The following is a 16240-nucleotide window of genomic DNA, read 5'->3' on the forward strand; positions in this document are numbered from 1 at the left end:
ATTTCTGGGAAATAAATGAACTCTAGTGATAAAGCAGTGCCTTTTCCATGTGCTGTGTGCTTGACCCCTTCCTACTCTTTCTCTAGAAATAGATAATAAAGCCACCAGGATCCCTGAGGCAGCCCTGGTTGTCCTTGCACTGCGGTTAGCACAGTGGGTATTTGGCCTAGTTGCTTTCCCTTCAGACTTTTGCAGAAAGAGCACCGCATGTGTCAGCTCAGTACAGCACATCTTTCTGGCTCTGTTTTCTCCCCACAGGAACCTGAGAGTCTGTCTGTGTGTGTGTGTTATCAGACCGCTAAAGAGTTACATATGTCAGCACAGAAGAGCGCTTTGATGTGCGCTCCGCATCCAGGAAAGCCCTCGCTCCTGCCCTGTTCTGGCTTGAGCTCCGTGTCTTTCATTAAGTTCCATGGGACGCCTTGCTGCCTGCCAAGATCAAGGCAAATGAAGCAAGGGGCTCTCAGGGTAAACGCTCCTTCCCAGGACCTGCATTTGGACAGCAAGATGATGCTGATTATTCCATGGCTCTTAACCTTCACTTCCTCTGGGGGAGGGTATCTGGATTCTTGCTGGGTCCACATAGTCTGCGGCTCCTTTGGAAATAAGAGGTGACAACAGCGAGGTGAGTGCACGTTACAAGTAAGACTCAACTCAAAGTGAACAATTACCTCTGATCAAACTTTGCAAAGTATACCCACATTTGTCATTTTACGTCCTTCTTATGTGAACCCTATGAGCTGGGCACAGCAGGGAGACTTGTCTTGACCAAGATCACACACAGGAGCCCCACTGGGCTCCTGGCGTGGATGTCTTGCAGGTGATGGATGGTCCAGTGTGACACATCAGATCTCTCCGTGATGAGATCTCCATGGTTGTCTAGCATAGGCACCTCTTTATCGTCAAGTTGGTTCCATCGACAAGGGTCCCCTGGGTGTGTGCCCAGCTAGGCTATTCTCTCCCTCCCCTTTCCTCTCTTTTTCTATCTATCCTTTTAAATTCTGAGCCTGGGTTTCCTTCCTGGTTGGCATACCTTTCCCTGCTGTGGTATTCAGAATGTATGGACCTTTCATGAGGAGTTACTGTGTGTAGCTCCAGACACACCTGTGCACACTTGGACCGTAACCCTCCAGGTAACAGGGTTGGTGCCCTGAAGTGGGTCTGAGCACCATGGTGCCGTGTGAGGACAGATCTCAAGATGCTGCTGCCCCCTGCTGGTTAAACTAGATCTAAAACAGCCGCTCAATTTTACAGTCTAGCTTCCCACCCTTCTTTTTCTTCCAGGGGCTCATTGTTTTTTTCTAATTGAGGTAACATTGATTTATAACATAATATTTCTATTGATACCCCTATCATGTGCTCACCACCAAAAATTTATTTCCCATCCATCACCATACAGTTGATCCTTTTCACCCATTTTGCCCTTCCCTCCCGCTGCCCCTTCCCCTCTGGTAACCACTACTCTGTTCTCTGTATCTACATGTTTGTTTTTTGTTTGGTTTTATTTTGTTTTTGTTTGTTTATAAGTTTTTTAATATTCAGCATATGAGTGAAATAATATGGTATTTGTCTTTCTCTGTCTGACTTATTTCACTTAGCATAATACCCTCAATGTCCATCCATGCTGCCACAGATGGCAAGATTTCATCTTCTTTTTTTTTTATGGCTGAGTAGTATTGTGTTATATATATCTCATGTCTTCTTTATCCATTCATCTGTTTATGGCCAGGGGCTCATGTTTGAATGATCCATTTTACACACCATTTTTATCACATATTAAATTTGCATGTGTATTTGGATGTATTTATGATATTTATATTCTGTTTCACTGATCTGTTCATCTATTTATTCACAATACCACTTTAATTATTATAGATTTAGAGTACATTTTTTCATATCTTGGTGGTACAGTTGCCCTTCCTCACTTGACTTTTTCAGAATTTCCACAAGGATGCATGCTGTTTTTCCATTTGAATCTTAGAACACAATAAAGAATCTTTTTAGTACTTTAATTGGAATTACACTAACTTTATAGATTAACTGAGGAACTTTTGCTAACTTTTAGTATGCTGTCTTCTTAGTCAAAACACACTATGTCTATTTGTTCAAACCCTTGGAATTCTTAGATTTCTGCTTATCTATCAGGCATGAAACTTAGGTTTACTGCTAGATTTTTTATTTTGTTTTGTGATTATGGTAAAGGAGGTATTACTTTCTATTACATCTTCTAACTGGCTGTTATTTGTGTTTGTAATGGTTATTGATTTCTACACATTAATTTTTTTTTTTTAATTTTTTTTAAATTTATTATTTATTTATTATTTTTATTTTTGGCTGTGTTGGGTCTTCGTTTCTGTGCGAGGGCTTTCTCCAGTTGCGGAGAGTGGGGGCCACTCTTCATCGCGGTGCGCGGGCCTCTCACTATCGCGGCCTCTCCTGTTGCGGAGCACAGGCTCCAGACGCGCAGGCTCAGCAGTTGTGGCTCACGGGCCTAGTTGCTCCGCGGCATGTGGGATCTTCCCAGACCAGGGCTCGAACCCGTGTTCCCTGCATTGGCAGGCAGATTCTCAACCACTGCGCCACCAGGGAAGCCCCCTACACATTAATTTTTTACTGCACTCTCTCAGTAAATTCTCTTATTGTTGAAAATAGTTTTGAAGCTAATTCTCTCAGGTTTTTTCATGCACGCAAGTTTATATACCTACATAAATAATGATATTTATTAGCCCTGTTAATATATTAGTTTCAAATGTTCCATTGTAATTGAAGTGTCTTTTCTAATTAGAGCTAGTACTTCCAAAACAATATTAAGTAATAATAGTGAAGTCATCCTTATTTGGTCGTGACTTCAGTGCAAATCATTCTAAATTCTGTGTTAAAAGCATAATGTGCTCAGATAAATATATTTTATCCTTTTAAGAAAGTACCCCTTTGGGCTTCCCTGGTGGCGCAGTGGTTGAGAATCTGCCTGCCAATGCAGGGGACACGGGTTCGAGCCCTGGTCTGGGAAGATCCCACATGCAGCGGAGCAACTAGGCCCGTGAGCCACAACTACTGAGCCTGTGCGTCTGGAGCCTGTGCTCTGCAACAAGAAAGGCCGCGATAGTGAGAGGCCCGCGCGCCGCGATGAAGAGTGGCCCCCCCTTGCCACAACTAGAGAAAGCCCTCGCACGGAAACGAAGACCCAACACAGCCAAAAATAAATAAATAAGTAAATAAAGGAGTTCCCTTAAAAAAAAAAAAGTACCCCTTTATTTATACTTTGCTAAGAATTTCTTTTTTAATCAAGAAAGGAGGTAATCTCACCCTTTAAAATGTTCTACATGTTGTGTGTTTTATCATGAACATTTTAGTAGAATATATATGTGTGTGTATATATATATATGTGTGTGTGTGTGTGTGTATATATATATATATAAAATTTATACATAAATAAATGTAAATATATTGGGAGATGCCAATTTTTAAAAGCTAATTCAAGCACGCAATCAAAGAGTTTGGAGACCAATGGGTTTAGAAGATTATAATAAAATAATTTATATTAAAATATTAACATTTACCACATATGATGAACTCTTTCCTTTTTAATGCAGAAGGCACTTCTGGATCTTGAAGGCTTTAAGGATCATCATTATGAATACTGATTATCTTATCGGTTGATAGAAGACTGGTTAACTGAGGCTCAGTCATTAGAAGGCTTTAGTTCTCCTCCGAAAAAGTTTGATCTTTGTGGCCCTCTGAATGTCCTCCGCTGTGTAAGACAGTTGTAGTGAAGCAGCTGTATGCTGGGTTCCCCCAGGCCCCCAACTCCCCATCATGTAGGCACCACAGTATGACAGAGGCAGGAATGGAGCGTGAGTCAGTGTGGCCTGGGTCCAGCCTCTCCAGATCACACCTGGCACAGGTAGAGTGGTCCAACTGAAAGATCCTCTTTCTGGCAGAGGCAGGGTGGGAGTTGACACACCTATGGGCAGACCAGTCAAAGGGCGGGAAGGAACCAGTCCTCATAAAGACCCACTGCTTCAGCGCAGTGGGACTTCCTGTCAGGGCCACTGCCAGAAGTCTTCCTGAGTAGATAATTCTGAAAAGTAAAGAAACACCAGTGTTCTCTGTAGTCATAAAAAGGGAAAAGATAGCTGGAGGGATAAACATCCCAAGCAACAAATTCTTTTTATGGGATGTCTGGCTTTCTGCAAATTTGTACTGAACCAAGACATGTGTTCTTTTAAAATTAATATATGCAGGGCAAAAACTCAAAACAATATGCTGATTTATTTCGTAAAGATAATTCCCAGGCTAACTGTTTGTTTTACATTGTCAACAAGAGTAGGGAGTGGGTGGGGAGGAATCTTGTAAAGTCTTAGAGATGAAAAGTTTGGGTTCACATGAAATGACTACTCTGAAATCGACTAAATTCAATCTCTGTCTCTGTCTCTCCCCCTCTTGCAAATTTAATTTACCTTTAAAAGGATTTATTGAGCACCATGGAAACACAGACGCAAGATAAGATGAGGTGTCTTTTAATGTATTTAGAGAATGAATACATGTGCATATGGAGTAGTTAAAAATTCAAAGAAATATCAAAATGAATGACAATATAAGTAGCATAGACTGCGTTGTGAGAGGTCAGAGAACTCAGGACTGGTCATTGGGATTGTATCAAGAGGGTCTCCTATAAGTGGAGAATAGCAAGGGAGGAAGAGGGAAGGACACGTGGTTTACAGCTCCCTTTTCCCAGCAATGTTCCAATGCCATAGGCTCAAATCTACCTGCTCAACTTTGGATGCTGGGGATGTCTGAAGATCTGTTTGGATGATCTCACCATGGGACAGGGGGGAAATCAGAGCTTCTGTCAGATTTTTTTTTAATGTACTGCCCATGTTAAGGCAAGAAAGAAAAAGTAACAACTTGCCAGCAACTGACAAGGACACTTTTGGCTGTGGGATTATTGAATTTAGTGTCATGGAACTAGTCAGAGCAATTGAATCACGGAAGGAAGACACCCAATGAGCACATGAAATGATGCTCAAATCGTTAGTCATAATTAAAACCACAATGAGATGCCACTACACATCCATCAGAATGGCTAAAATTAAAGACTGAGACGGACCATGACAAGTGTTGGTGAGGATGTGGAGAAGTGGATCTCTCAGACATTTCTGATGGGAATGCAAAATGGTGCAACTGTCCGAAAAACAGCACGGCACTTCCCTGTAAAGCCAACATACACTTACCAAGTGACACAACAATTCCTCTTCTAGGTTTTTACCCCACCCTCCAAATAAAAACATGTCCTTAGAAGGACTTGTACCTGAATAGCCATATCAGCTTCATTCATAATAACCCCAAACTGCAAACAACCCCAAACAGGTGAATTGATAAACAATTTGTTGCACATTCCAGCTATGCAATATTACAGCAACAAAGTGGAATGAACCATTGATATACCCAATAAAAATAGATGAATCTCCAAACTGTGCTCAGTGAAAGAATGAGCTCATTTATTCATTAAGTGTTAAAAACAAGTAACCTATAGTGACAGAAAGCAGATCTGTGTTTGCCTGACCCTGGGGTGCAGGTGGGAGATTGAGTGGGAAGGGACACGAGGGAACTTTCTGGAGTGATGCACATATTTTATACCTTGATTGTGGTAGGGGTGACACTGGCATAAACCTTGGTCTAAACTCATCGAACTGTACACTTGAAATGGTTGCATTTGGTTGTGTGTAATTTATACCTCAATAAAGGACTGAGGCTGATGCATAGGCTGGCAGATGTGGTGCACAGTCTGCTTGCTTGGATGATTCTTTTGAGACCTGACTCAATTCACTGGCTCCTCTCTTGATCAAGAACTTCAGTTGGGGTCTAGCTAACTGTGTTCAGGAGAGCATTCCTCCCGGGGCCCATGTGTCCCAAGGAGGGTCCCTGCTCTGAGAGCATGTCCAGCCCGAGACTGGGGAGACAGGTCAGGAGGGGATGTGCAGCTCTCGCTTCCACAGCCCCAGCAAGCTGTCTCCTTCGTAAAGAAGCCCAGTGTTGACCATACCTAGCTGAGTCAGGGAAAATCCAAATAAACTTTCCCCTCACACTGCAGTTTTTTGGCCAACTCGGTGAGCCAAATAAAGCAGTCCATGTTTTGGGGGGATTTGCAACTGTGAGATAGATCATAATCTCCATTAAGTATGTTATGAAACAAATTATAGTTATGGAACAGTGGAAATTCACATAATTAAAACAAAATTAAAAGGGAAACAAAGTATGACTATGAGCAACAGCTTTTGGAGAAATTACCACAACCAGATGTAAGTAAATTGTACCCTAAAGGCACCTTTCCAGGCCATTCCCATGAATTTGTCTTGTACAGATCCTAAACTCCCTATCCAAAGCCCATCTTATTTATTTATTTATTTATTTATTTATTTATTGGGTCTTCGTTGCTGCACACGGGCTTTCTCTAGTTGCGGTGAGCAGGCTTCTCATTGCGGTGGATTCTCTGGTTGCGGAGCACAGTCTCTAGGCGCACAGGCTTCAGTAGTTGTGGCACATGGGCTTCAGTAGTTGTGGCTCACGGGCTCTGGAGCGCAGGCTCAGTAGTTGTGGCACACGGGCTTAGTTGCTCCGCGGCATGTGGGATCTTCCTGGACCAGGGCTCGAACCTGTGTCCCCTGCATTGGCAGGCGGATTCTTAACCACTGCGCCACCAGGGAAGCTCTCCAAAGCCCATCTTAAACACTGTTTTCCCATCCAATGAACCATTTCCCCCACTGTGGGAGACACATGTATAATGTTGGCTAAGTTAACGATTATACAAATTTCAAGAAGTCTATCTTTGTTGGTAGAAGTCTAGTTTTTTAGCTGCCTTAAGCACTTTTTAGGTAAATGAAAACAAAAGAAAAGGAAACAAAGAGTTAGTTCCTGAAGGACATTAAATCTTACATGGTTTAAGATTGATTGTATGGCTCCGAATATGATTTCTTTCTTCATTGCACAGGTCGTGGGCTGGGAGTCAGGACACCGGGGTCTGGTCCCTGCTCTCTCATGAGCTAGGTATGTGACCTCCAGCAAATCTAACCTTTGTTCCAGTCCCCTCGATGGTCAGAGAAGGATGGCAGCACTTTCTCAACCCGTCTCAGCAAGTAAAAAGCGTTCATTGAAATATTAGGCATGGTAACACTTAGAAAAATTAAAAGTTTAATATGAATATAAAGCGGGCTTTATTTGGCATTTAAAAGAAAACTTTTACGTATACATTGTAGGACCAGGTCTCTAAAGCAATAAGAATCTTCGGTTATCTTTTTATTTTCCAATCTGTTAACAATGAGCGCAAGGGCTAAGTATCCCCCAAAAGCAATACTCACCACTACCAGGTTGTCAGGGATGGGCCTTTAAATCATTTTAAGCTTCACACTAGAGTATTGCAGGAGTTACTTTATTGCTAAAACAATAGACTGAAAACTAAAGTCTAGAAATGGAATAAAATTAAAATTTCAAAATAAAAAAAGTAATTGAGTCATAGAAATGTTACAATGACTAACCCTAGTATGTGGTCTGTATTTCATTGAAGGAAGGCTTTGTCAACAAGATAATTAAAATTAAAAAAATACGTCTGTATTGCTTTTAGGTGAGTAAGAGAGCATCTTGAATTTGCAGTGGAAGGGCTGGTCTTCGCATTGCCTCAGGCTTGCTGTCTCTGGTCTGGCCCCTGACCTGCCCGGCTTCTCCATCTCCTGATCTGCCTCTCCCTTCCCTCTGCTCACTTCTCCTCTCTCTCCTTCTCTGCTCTCTCCCTGTCACATCACATCTGAGGATAGAAATGACTCTCCGTTTTCTCTTTTGGGAACCTTGGGAATATGAGAAGTGTTTTTCTCTTTCTTGAGGTGTTTGATTTAGCTGAACACTTGTTACGCGAGTCCCTACAGCTAGACAGGCAACGCGAAGGTGAGTGATGGGCGGTCCTTGCCTCGCCTGGCTGAACATCTGATGGTTGGGCTAAGAAAGAACCCCAAAAGTGCCCTGCTATTTTGAGGAGGGAGAGAGCACATCTAGTCATGTGGCTCAGGAAGGTTTGGTGGCAGAACTTCCATCACTTGAACCAGGCGTGGAGTGGCGGGGGGAGATTTCCACAAGTGGCCACAGGGGAGGGAAGGTGGCCCTAGAGGATGGAAAATCCCAAGCCAGAGGGCAGAAGAGCACCAGGCAGGTCTGAGCAACAATCAGCCCAGTCTGGCTGGAACACAGTGCATGTATGTGGTGAGGGGTGAGGGAAGCCTGCTGGAAAGACAGACTAGGTGGGAGCAGGGGGGCAACAGGGCCTTGTTGAAGGCCTGGCTGAAGACTCTGGCCTTTATGCTGCAGGCAGTTGGAAGAATATGGCGAGATACTGGTATTAGTCTGCTCTTACGCAGGGCACTCACTTGCCTGGCTTTATGCCCACCCCCTCCTGCTCCTTGTCCTTCCCCGCCCGCTAAGAGCAGCCCAGCCCCTGCACAGGAAGGCGTGAAGAGCCGCTCAGCCTGTAGTGGATGTGGTGGGCAGGATGGTCAGTGGGCGGCTTCCAGCCTCCACATCAGTGGCCCCGGTGACAGCTCGCTCCTGGGGCCTGCACTGAGCTTTAGACCCTGACTTGGACTCCGAAGAGAAGGACATGAACAAGGTGCTGCTTGGTCCCCTGCTCAGGGCCTACCACGACCCGGGCCTCCAGGCTTTCTGGGACCTCCTCACGGCTGGGGTGTGACGTGGCTGGGAACTGGAGGCAACGAGGCGGGGCAGAGCTGGACCGGCCGCTGCAGCAGGGCTGCCCAGCCTGGCTCACTGTGCTCCGGGGGCTGGGGTTCTCCCAAGGCTCACTCGCCCTGGGGAAGCAGCGCAGCCGAGGAAGCCACCGCCACCACCAGGAACAGCAAGCGAGGCTGAGAGGAGCTTTTCTAAGCCACTCGAAATGAAAACTAAATGTCAGTCCATCATGCTAGGGGAAAGACCAATGTATCTATCCTATATCCTCTCTATAGAAAATGACGTTAAAAAAATTAACGTCTTAAGATGAAGTGAACAAAGAGTATGTGAGAAAACATAGGAAAAAAGTATCCTAGAGGTGTGCCTCAGAGTTAATAATAATGATGTTATTTTTCTCGATTTTGTAATATTTGTGGCATTTGTCAGCTTTTAAAACTTTATAATTGGTTATGATGTCTCTCATTCTAAATAAAGTTACTTTCATACCTAATTTTGTATTCTTTTTCTTAACCAATACTCCAAATTGTATAAGCTTGAGGCTCACAAACTTGGATCAGTCCTTGGATGACTCCATATTAGCTCAATATACATGTGATTAATTATGACTGCTGGGTACCCTGAGCTCCTAGGACTGAAGAACATTAAGGAAATAAAATGCATTTCAAGCAAAGAGACAAAATAAATAACTGAATTGGTAGCTTGGCTGGAAAATCACTATCTTCATGACTGGAACCTTTTAAAAATTAGGACAGACAGTGTTAGGTGCCAGACGATTTCCACACTACACCACAGTCTGCCAGATTGGAAGGGGCTGTGCAATGAGGGCTCTGCCAGAGGCACAGTATGTAATGCCATTTCTACCTGTAAGTTTCAGCAGACTATTTTCCCAATCAGGTTTCCCAATTTAAATTAGTTAGGATATGGCAATACAAAGTATTTAAGAAGGAGGAGAGATATACTTTAATTCTCCATATGCAAACTTTATTGGCCAAAATTTAAGAATGCTATATAAAAACAAACAAAAAAATTATCTCAGAGTTCTAACCAAAGTCCAATTAAGTAGTTAATTTCATAGTGCAATTGCTCAACTTGCTTTATTTTATAGAATGGATATATTTGAATATTATAGAAACTTGTTTAAAAAACTAAACTCAATATGTTAGAGTTTGCTACATGCAAAATCATGGTTTATGGGACTGGAAAGTGCCGCAGTTACAACTCTCCAAATTACAATTTCTGTCTTTCAAAATCCAAACCATGGACAATGTATATGAATCAATTGTTTTCAAGATATTGGTCAGCAGGAAAGAAAGGACAGTGATCCCTGAGAGACAGGTAATGAACAAAGTTAAGCCCTACAATTGCCCCAGATCACTGTCTGGAGAGAGTTTTCAGGCAATGGTGCACAGCAGGGAAACCATAAAGGAGTCCCACCATCTCCTTGAGTTGAGGAGACAAATTAATCAACACAATGTCAATCAAAATCCCATCTAGATTTTTTATGTTAGAAATTTAAAAACTGATTCTAAAATTCATATGCAAATGCAAAGAACGTCGAATAGCCAAGAGGAGTTAGCAAAGGAACACGCCTGGAGGAATATCTGATTTCAAGACAGCAGGAAACTAAAGTAACCAACAGAGTGTGGTATTGGCATTATTACTGATAATAGATCAATGGAACAAAATAGAAAGTACATAAATAGATCCACATATATATGGAAAATTGATTTGACAAAGGTGCAAAGGCAAGTCAGTGGAGAAACGATACCCTTTTCAGCAGATGGTGCTGGGACAACTGTATATCCATACACACAACAAACGAACTTCAATCCATAACTCAGACCATATACAAAAATTAACCTAGAATGGGCCACGGATTTAAATGTAAAACCAAAAATTATAACACTTTTAGAAGAAAATATAGGAGAAAATCTTTATGACCTTGGATTAGGCAAAATATTTAGATACAGCACCAAGAACAAGATATGTGAACGTATGAACTGGTTTATCAAAATGAAAAACATTTGTCCTGTGAAAGACACTGTTAGGGAAGACAAGTCACATGGAAAGAAAACATTGGCAAATTACACATCTGATAAAAGACTTCTATCCAGAATATATAAAGAACTCTCAAAATTCAACAAAAAAGAAAACAAGTATCTCAATTAAAATAACGGGCAAAAAAATTGAATAGAGACTTCACCAAAGAAGATATATGAATGTCAAATAAGCACATGAAAAAATGCTCAACGTAATTTGTCATTAGGGAAATGCAAATTAAAATCCCAAGTAGATATCACTACACACATAGACTAGCAGCTAAAATGAAAAAGACTGACTTTATTGTACAACAGAGAACTACATTCAATATCTTGTAATAACCTATAAGGAAAAATATGTAACTGAATCACTTTGCTGTACATCTGAAACTAATACAATGTTGTAAATCAACTATACTTCAATTAAAAAAAAAAAAGACTGACCGTAACAAGTGTTGTTAAGAAGGTGGAGAAAGTGGAATTCTCATACACCGCTGGTGAGAATGTAAAATCCTACTTTGGAAAACAGTTTTGACAGTTTTTAAAAATACTAGACATAAATCAACTATATAATTCAGCCATTCTACTCCTAAGTATCTATCCAAGAGAAATGAAAGCGTATGTCAATTTGAATAATTTATATGAATACTCATATATTTATTTGTAATTATCAAATACTGGAAACTGCCCAAATGTTCATTAACAGGTGAATGGAGGGAAAAAAAACTGTGGCGTATGTAATAAAACATCCCTCAGCAATAAAAAGGAATGAACTATTATTACACACTATGACATGAATGAATCTCAAAATAATTATGTTGAGTGAAAGAAATCAGACAAAAAAGAAAGTGCATAATGTACAATCCAATTATATAAAAGTCTAGAAAATGCAATTGCTAGTAACAGAAAACAGACCTGTGGTTGGAGATGGGAGGTGCAGGGAGAGTCAGGAGGAAGGGGTTGCAAAGGGGCAAACTTTGCTGTTTATTTGTGGTGATAGTTTCATGGAGATATATACACATATCTCAAAACATATCGAATTGTACACTTTAACTGTACATTTTTTGTATGTCAATTATACCTCAATAAAGCTATTTTTAAAACGTATGATTTGACTTTAGGCATCTAGAGCAAAATATAGGTTTGGGAGCTGCAAAAATCATAGAACATCAAGATATTAACTATATTTGGTTCTAAAATGTGACCTTGTCTTTACTTGTGCAGTGAAATATTCTTGTTAATTGCCCAATCAGTAGGTCATATAGTCCATAATGAGGCTCTCCCTACACACACAGATCAAGTGGAACAAGTCATTTACAACAGGTTTCACCATCCTCCCTTTTTTCTCTTTCCTTATCCTGGGGGGAGAAGGTGGAAATATAAAAGCAGATTTAATACAAGGCAAGATACACAACAGGTTGTTGGGAATTTATGATGTGAAACCAGAAAATGGGTATCAATATCCAAAAACACAAGGAGAGATTTTTCTTTGCTCTCTTCTTTTCCTTCTTTCCTTACTATCTCTCTCTACCCACCCCCCGCCCCATTTTTATACCATTTCTGCCTTTCCCTTCCTTCTTTTTTTCCCTGCTCTCCTTCCACCTTCTGTCTTTTACTCCCCACATCCCCCCATTTGTTGGCAGGATTGCATGGTGGTTCAGACCACAGCTTGGACTCTGGAGCCGACTGCCCAAGTTCAGATCTCATGCTGTGTTAGGCATGGTATTTAATATCCTGTACTTCAGCTCCCCTATCTGTAAATGGGATAATAACAGAAGTTCCCTCCTCATAGGGTTGCTGTGAGGATTAAATGGGCTAACATAGGCAAAACACTTAGAACAGGTAGAACCATGCAAGTGTTACCATTCTCAGACTTCTTTCCCTCCCTCCCATTCCCCTCCACCTATGCCAAATGCATTGGACTCCACTCGGTTAAATGGAAAGGGCCCTGGGTTCAAAGACGGGTTCCGAAGGCATGAGATTCCAAGGCCTGGTACCTCGTCCTGGCTCAGCCACTCACCAGTTCTCTTAGATATCAGAGATTAAACTGTTTACCGGTAAAACGAGAAGGCTGGTCTAGACGATTATCTCTACGGTCTCATCCACCTGTTTATATGCCTTTTTATAATTCAGAAGTATGCAAAAATTATCAGATGAATAGCTTTTTGACAACTTTTAGGCACAACAGAGATTTTCATGTTACAATGAAGGATATTCAGTACTTAGAAAGATAACTAACATTGCAAATTACATGGACATGACAATTGTTAAAATTTTAGTGGAACACTGCGTTACTTCTTTAATGTTTTATGAGAAATTTTAACATGCACCTTATTATCTTCTGAAATCAAACACATTCAAGAAGTTCTGGATCGGAACTCCTCCTTCCCAAAGCCGTGCGTGAACTCTCTTGAAAGTTTAGGAGTTTGTGTACTTTGTCTGTGGTGCAGGCTGTACCACTGGCTTGGCCTTGGTGACCCACCAGGAGAAATCGTTTCAGAAACACTCGGCAGCTATTCTGTCTTCTCCCAGGTCAGCAGAATGAGTGGTGAGTGAAGCAACTACGGAAGGAGTTCACAGTGGTTCACTTTGTGTGAAATTCACTGAAGTGAAATAATTTACATATAATGCTGCCATCCGAAAACACTACTCAGCTTTTAAAAGGGGGGGAGGTGGATTTAATGTGGAAACCGTCTTTAGCTGGCTTCATCACACATAGATGCTTTGATTTTATGACTTGATGAAGACTAGCTATGACCAGGCGTGACCCTGGAACAGAGCACAGAACAGGGCTTTGATGTTAATTTGAAGGGGATATGGTATTACCATGGTGAGGAGGGAGATTTCCTCCATTAACCTCCTACTGAAAAATCTGTCCAATGTGTCAGAAATTAACAAGATTTTAAAGATTCAAGTAACTTTTAGAAATGTTACATTCTTATTGGGTCAAGTCCTTATTCAGAAACTGATCACTCAATCAAGGGGCATCAGCTTGTCCACTGAAGACACATTGACTACAGGGACCAAATGGGAATTCTGTTAAAACAAGATTGATTAGGTCTTGTTATGTTTCAATTATGATCCCAAGTCCCACCATCACCAAAGAGCGTTCCCGCTGTTTCTCATAATTCTTAGCAGAAGTCTTTGTACCACTCTCTGCTGGAATGAGCTGCTCCTACAAAGCCTACAACATGGTTGATTCTACATTATTTTCTGCTGCTAGAATCACCTGTCTCGACTTGCACATTCACCTAGCTGTTTAGAGATAGCCAGAGGTAGCCATGGCCTTGTGGATACTGTGTATCAATGAGGGTACCTGTAAAACTCCTGTCCCTTCCAGCTAGTAGTTTCAGTGTTAGACCAATTGTCAGAGTTTGGGCAAGAATCAGTTGGATTGATTTAGGTATCTTGATGGGCCATTATAAAAGACAAGAGGGAGAAACTAGCTCAGTTTGATTAACCGGTATCACTAAGTCAAGGCTTGAAATTGAGTGCGTAAGTGTGTGTGTGTGTCCATGCATTTGGGATAGCAAACAGTAAATTTAAGCTTTGACCTGATTTCCAGGATAAGGCTGGTTAAAGGATAGTGGGGGATCTATAAATCACTGCTAGGTAAGTTCAATTTAAAAATCCTTTTAGTTTAATTATTAAAAATTGGGAAATATTAGAAATCAAACACAACTCCACAGAAATATGAACAACTACCAGTTTAGTGTATTTCTAATAGATGATTTTCTACGCACATTTTCATATAGTTGAGATCATGTGCGTATACTAATTTGTGTTCTACTTGAACTTAAGATTGTCTGTGCATTTCCCTATGTCATTTTTGAAATTATTTTTAATGTCAAAATAATATTCTATTACAGTTTTATTCAAATATGGTTAACTGCTTTCTTACTGCTGGACACAGTGTTTTGCTGTAAAAAATAATGCTGTTATGAACATTTGTGCATAAGTGTACTTTCTCTCTTTAAGATTATTTCCATAAAATGAAATTATAAGATTAAAGTTTATATATTTTTAAGGTTCTAGATACATTTTACCAAATGTTTGCGTCAAAATGCCCTCCCAGCAGCAGTGTATGAGAATGGTCCACCTCATGGCATCATTGCCAGCATTGAACGTTTCTTTAAAGAAAAAAAGAAATCCTTGCTAATTTGATGGTAAACAGTATCTTATTGTAATTTTCTTCACATTTTTAAAATTACTAGTTATATTTCCCCTTTTGTTTTTCCTCTCCTATCAACAACTTGTTCATGTCCTTTGCCTTTTTTTCCATTTTTCATTCACATTAATGAAATTATTCTGTTTTGTAAAGTCACCATTGAAGTAGCACTAAAACACTCACTTGAGTTCATTTTATTGAATTGACTTAAATATTTTATTTAAAGAAATATTCTGAAGACTATAGTTTAATAGGAAAAATATAAACCGTACATGTTTAAAGATCATTTTGTAGTGACATTATAGGAAATAGATTCCTCCAAATAACATGATTAGTTTTGTAGTGCTATTAGTGGAATGCATTCTGCAGAAAAGTGGTTTTGCCTTGATATCTGAGCACATTACCCTTACATCAAAAAAGAAAAAAGGATAATAAAAAAACACAACTTTGATTAGTTTAAATTTTAGTAGACCACATCTGATTTGTTGAAGAGCAAGTTCTTTTATTTACCTCTTCAAGGAAGTGTTTATTTTTTTCACCTCTTTCTGTGCATCTTTATCCTATAAAGAAAATACAAATACACAAAAAGATTTCACACATTCAACCTCATACTCTAGGTACTTTGAAGTAGACTTTTGTTGAATGAAGGAATACTTTTTTGAAGACCATTACAAAGAAACTGTGCATTTCTTAGGACCAGGCATGATTCAGATCTCTGAAAACGTAAGTGATGTGGAGAGTGATTTCCAGGCTCTTCCTCCAGCTGGTCTGGAGTGGTGGATACAGGAAGGGGAGCCCCTTCTATAGAAGCTGACACACTGGATCCACCAGCATGTTAATGATAACACTGTTTTCTTCTTCAACTATAACATGTGGAAGAGGTCCTGGCCCTAGCAGCAGAATTTGAAGAAATCTGAGATTCCTCTGTAAGATCCAGACAAGATTCCACTGCAAGATCCAAACTACCTACCTTATCAGGTAGTTTATATTTAAGATTAAAAATCATGTAATATGTTTTATAGGACTCCACATGTGTTATTTCCTTAAAACAAGTGTGGAAGTTAGGAAGATTGGAAACAAATTCAGATGGTAAGGTACTCCTATGCGCTTTTGTGTTTAACAGACACTTACTGAGCACCTACCAGAAAGGATTTAAGGAATGTAACACATTTAAAATAAACAGATGAGGAAAACTGGACAAGGTAGATTTTGGAAGTAGTTGTTGGCCAGATTTTTTTTAAAACTGTAAGTTCTTCAATAGTTTTAATCATAAACATTAACACACTGATTCTACTGTAGT

The 16240-nt window shown here is 40.4% G+C and overlaps 1 protein-coding gene across 3 annotated transcripts in view; it reads right to left on the reverse strand.

Moving 5' to 3' along the window:
- Positions 1-3619: 3619 nt before the first annotated feature.
- RMDN2 (regulator of microtubule dynamics 2) overlaps positions 3620-16240 on the reverse strand; it is an 86925-nt gene continuing 74304 nt past the window's right edge. For 2 of the 3 annotated variants that reach the window (XM_057558394.1, XM_007167148.2), the window contains exons 11-12: positions 15451-15500; positions 3621-4081 (exon numbers count right to left, since the gene is read on the reverse strand). In XM_057558394.1, the coding sequence (XP_057414377.1) occupies positions 3700-4081; positions 15451-15500 (432 nt within the window). In that variant the 3' untranslated portion in view covers positions 3621-3699. Of the gene's footprint in view, positions 4082-15450; positions 15501-16240 lie in introns of all 3 variants that reach the window. The other variant, XM_007167149.2, reaches the window with a different exon arrangement.

The sequence above is a fragment of the Balaenoptera acutorostrata genome, chromosome 12 (genome assembly GCF_949987535.1).
Source record: "Balaenoptera acutorostrata chromosome 12, mBalAcu1.1, whole genome shotgun sequence".
In the NCBI taxonomy this organism is placed as follows: domain Eukaryota; kingdom Metazoa; phylum Chordata; class Mammalia; order Artiodactyla; family Balaenopteridae; genus Balaenoptera; species Balaenoptera acutorostrata.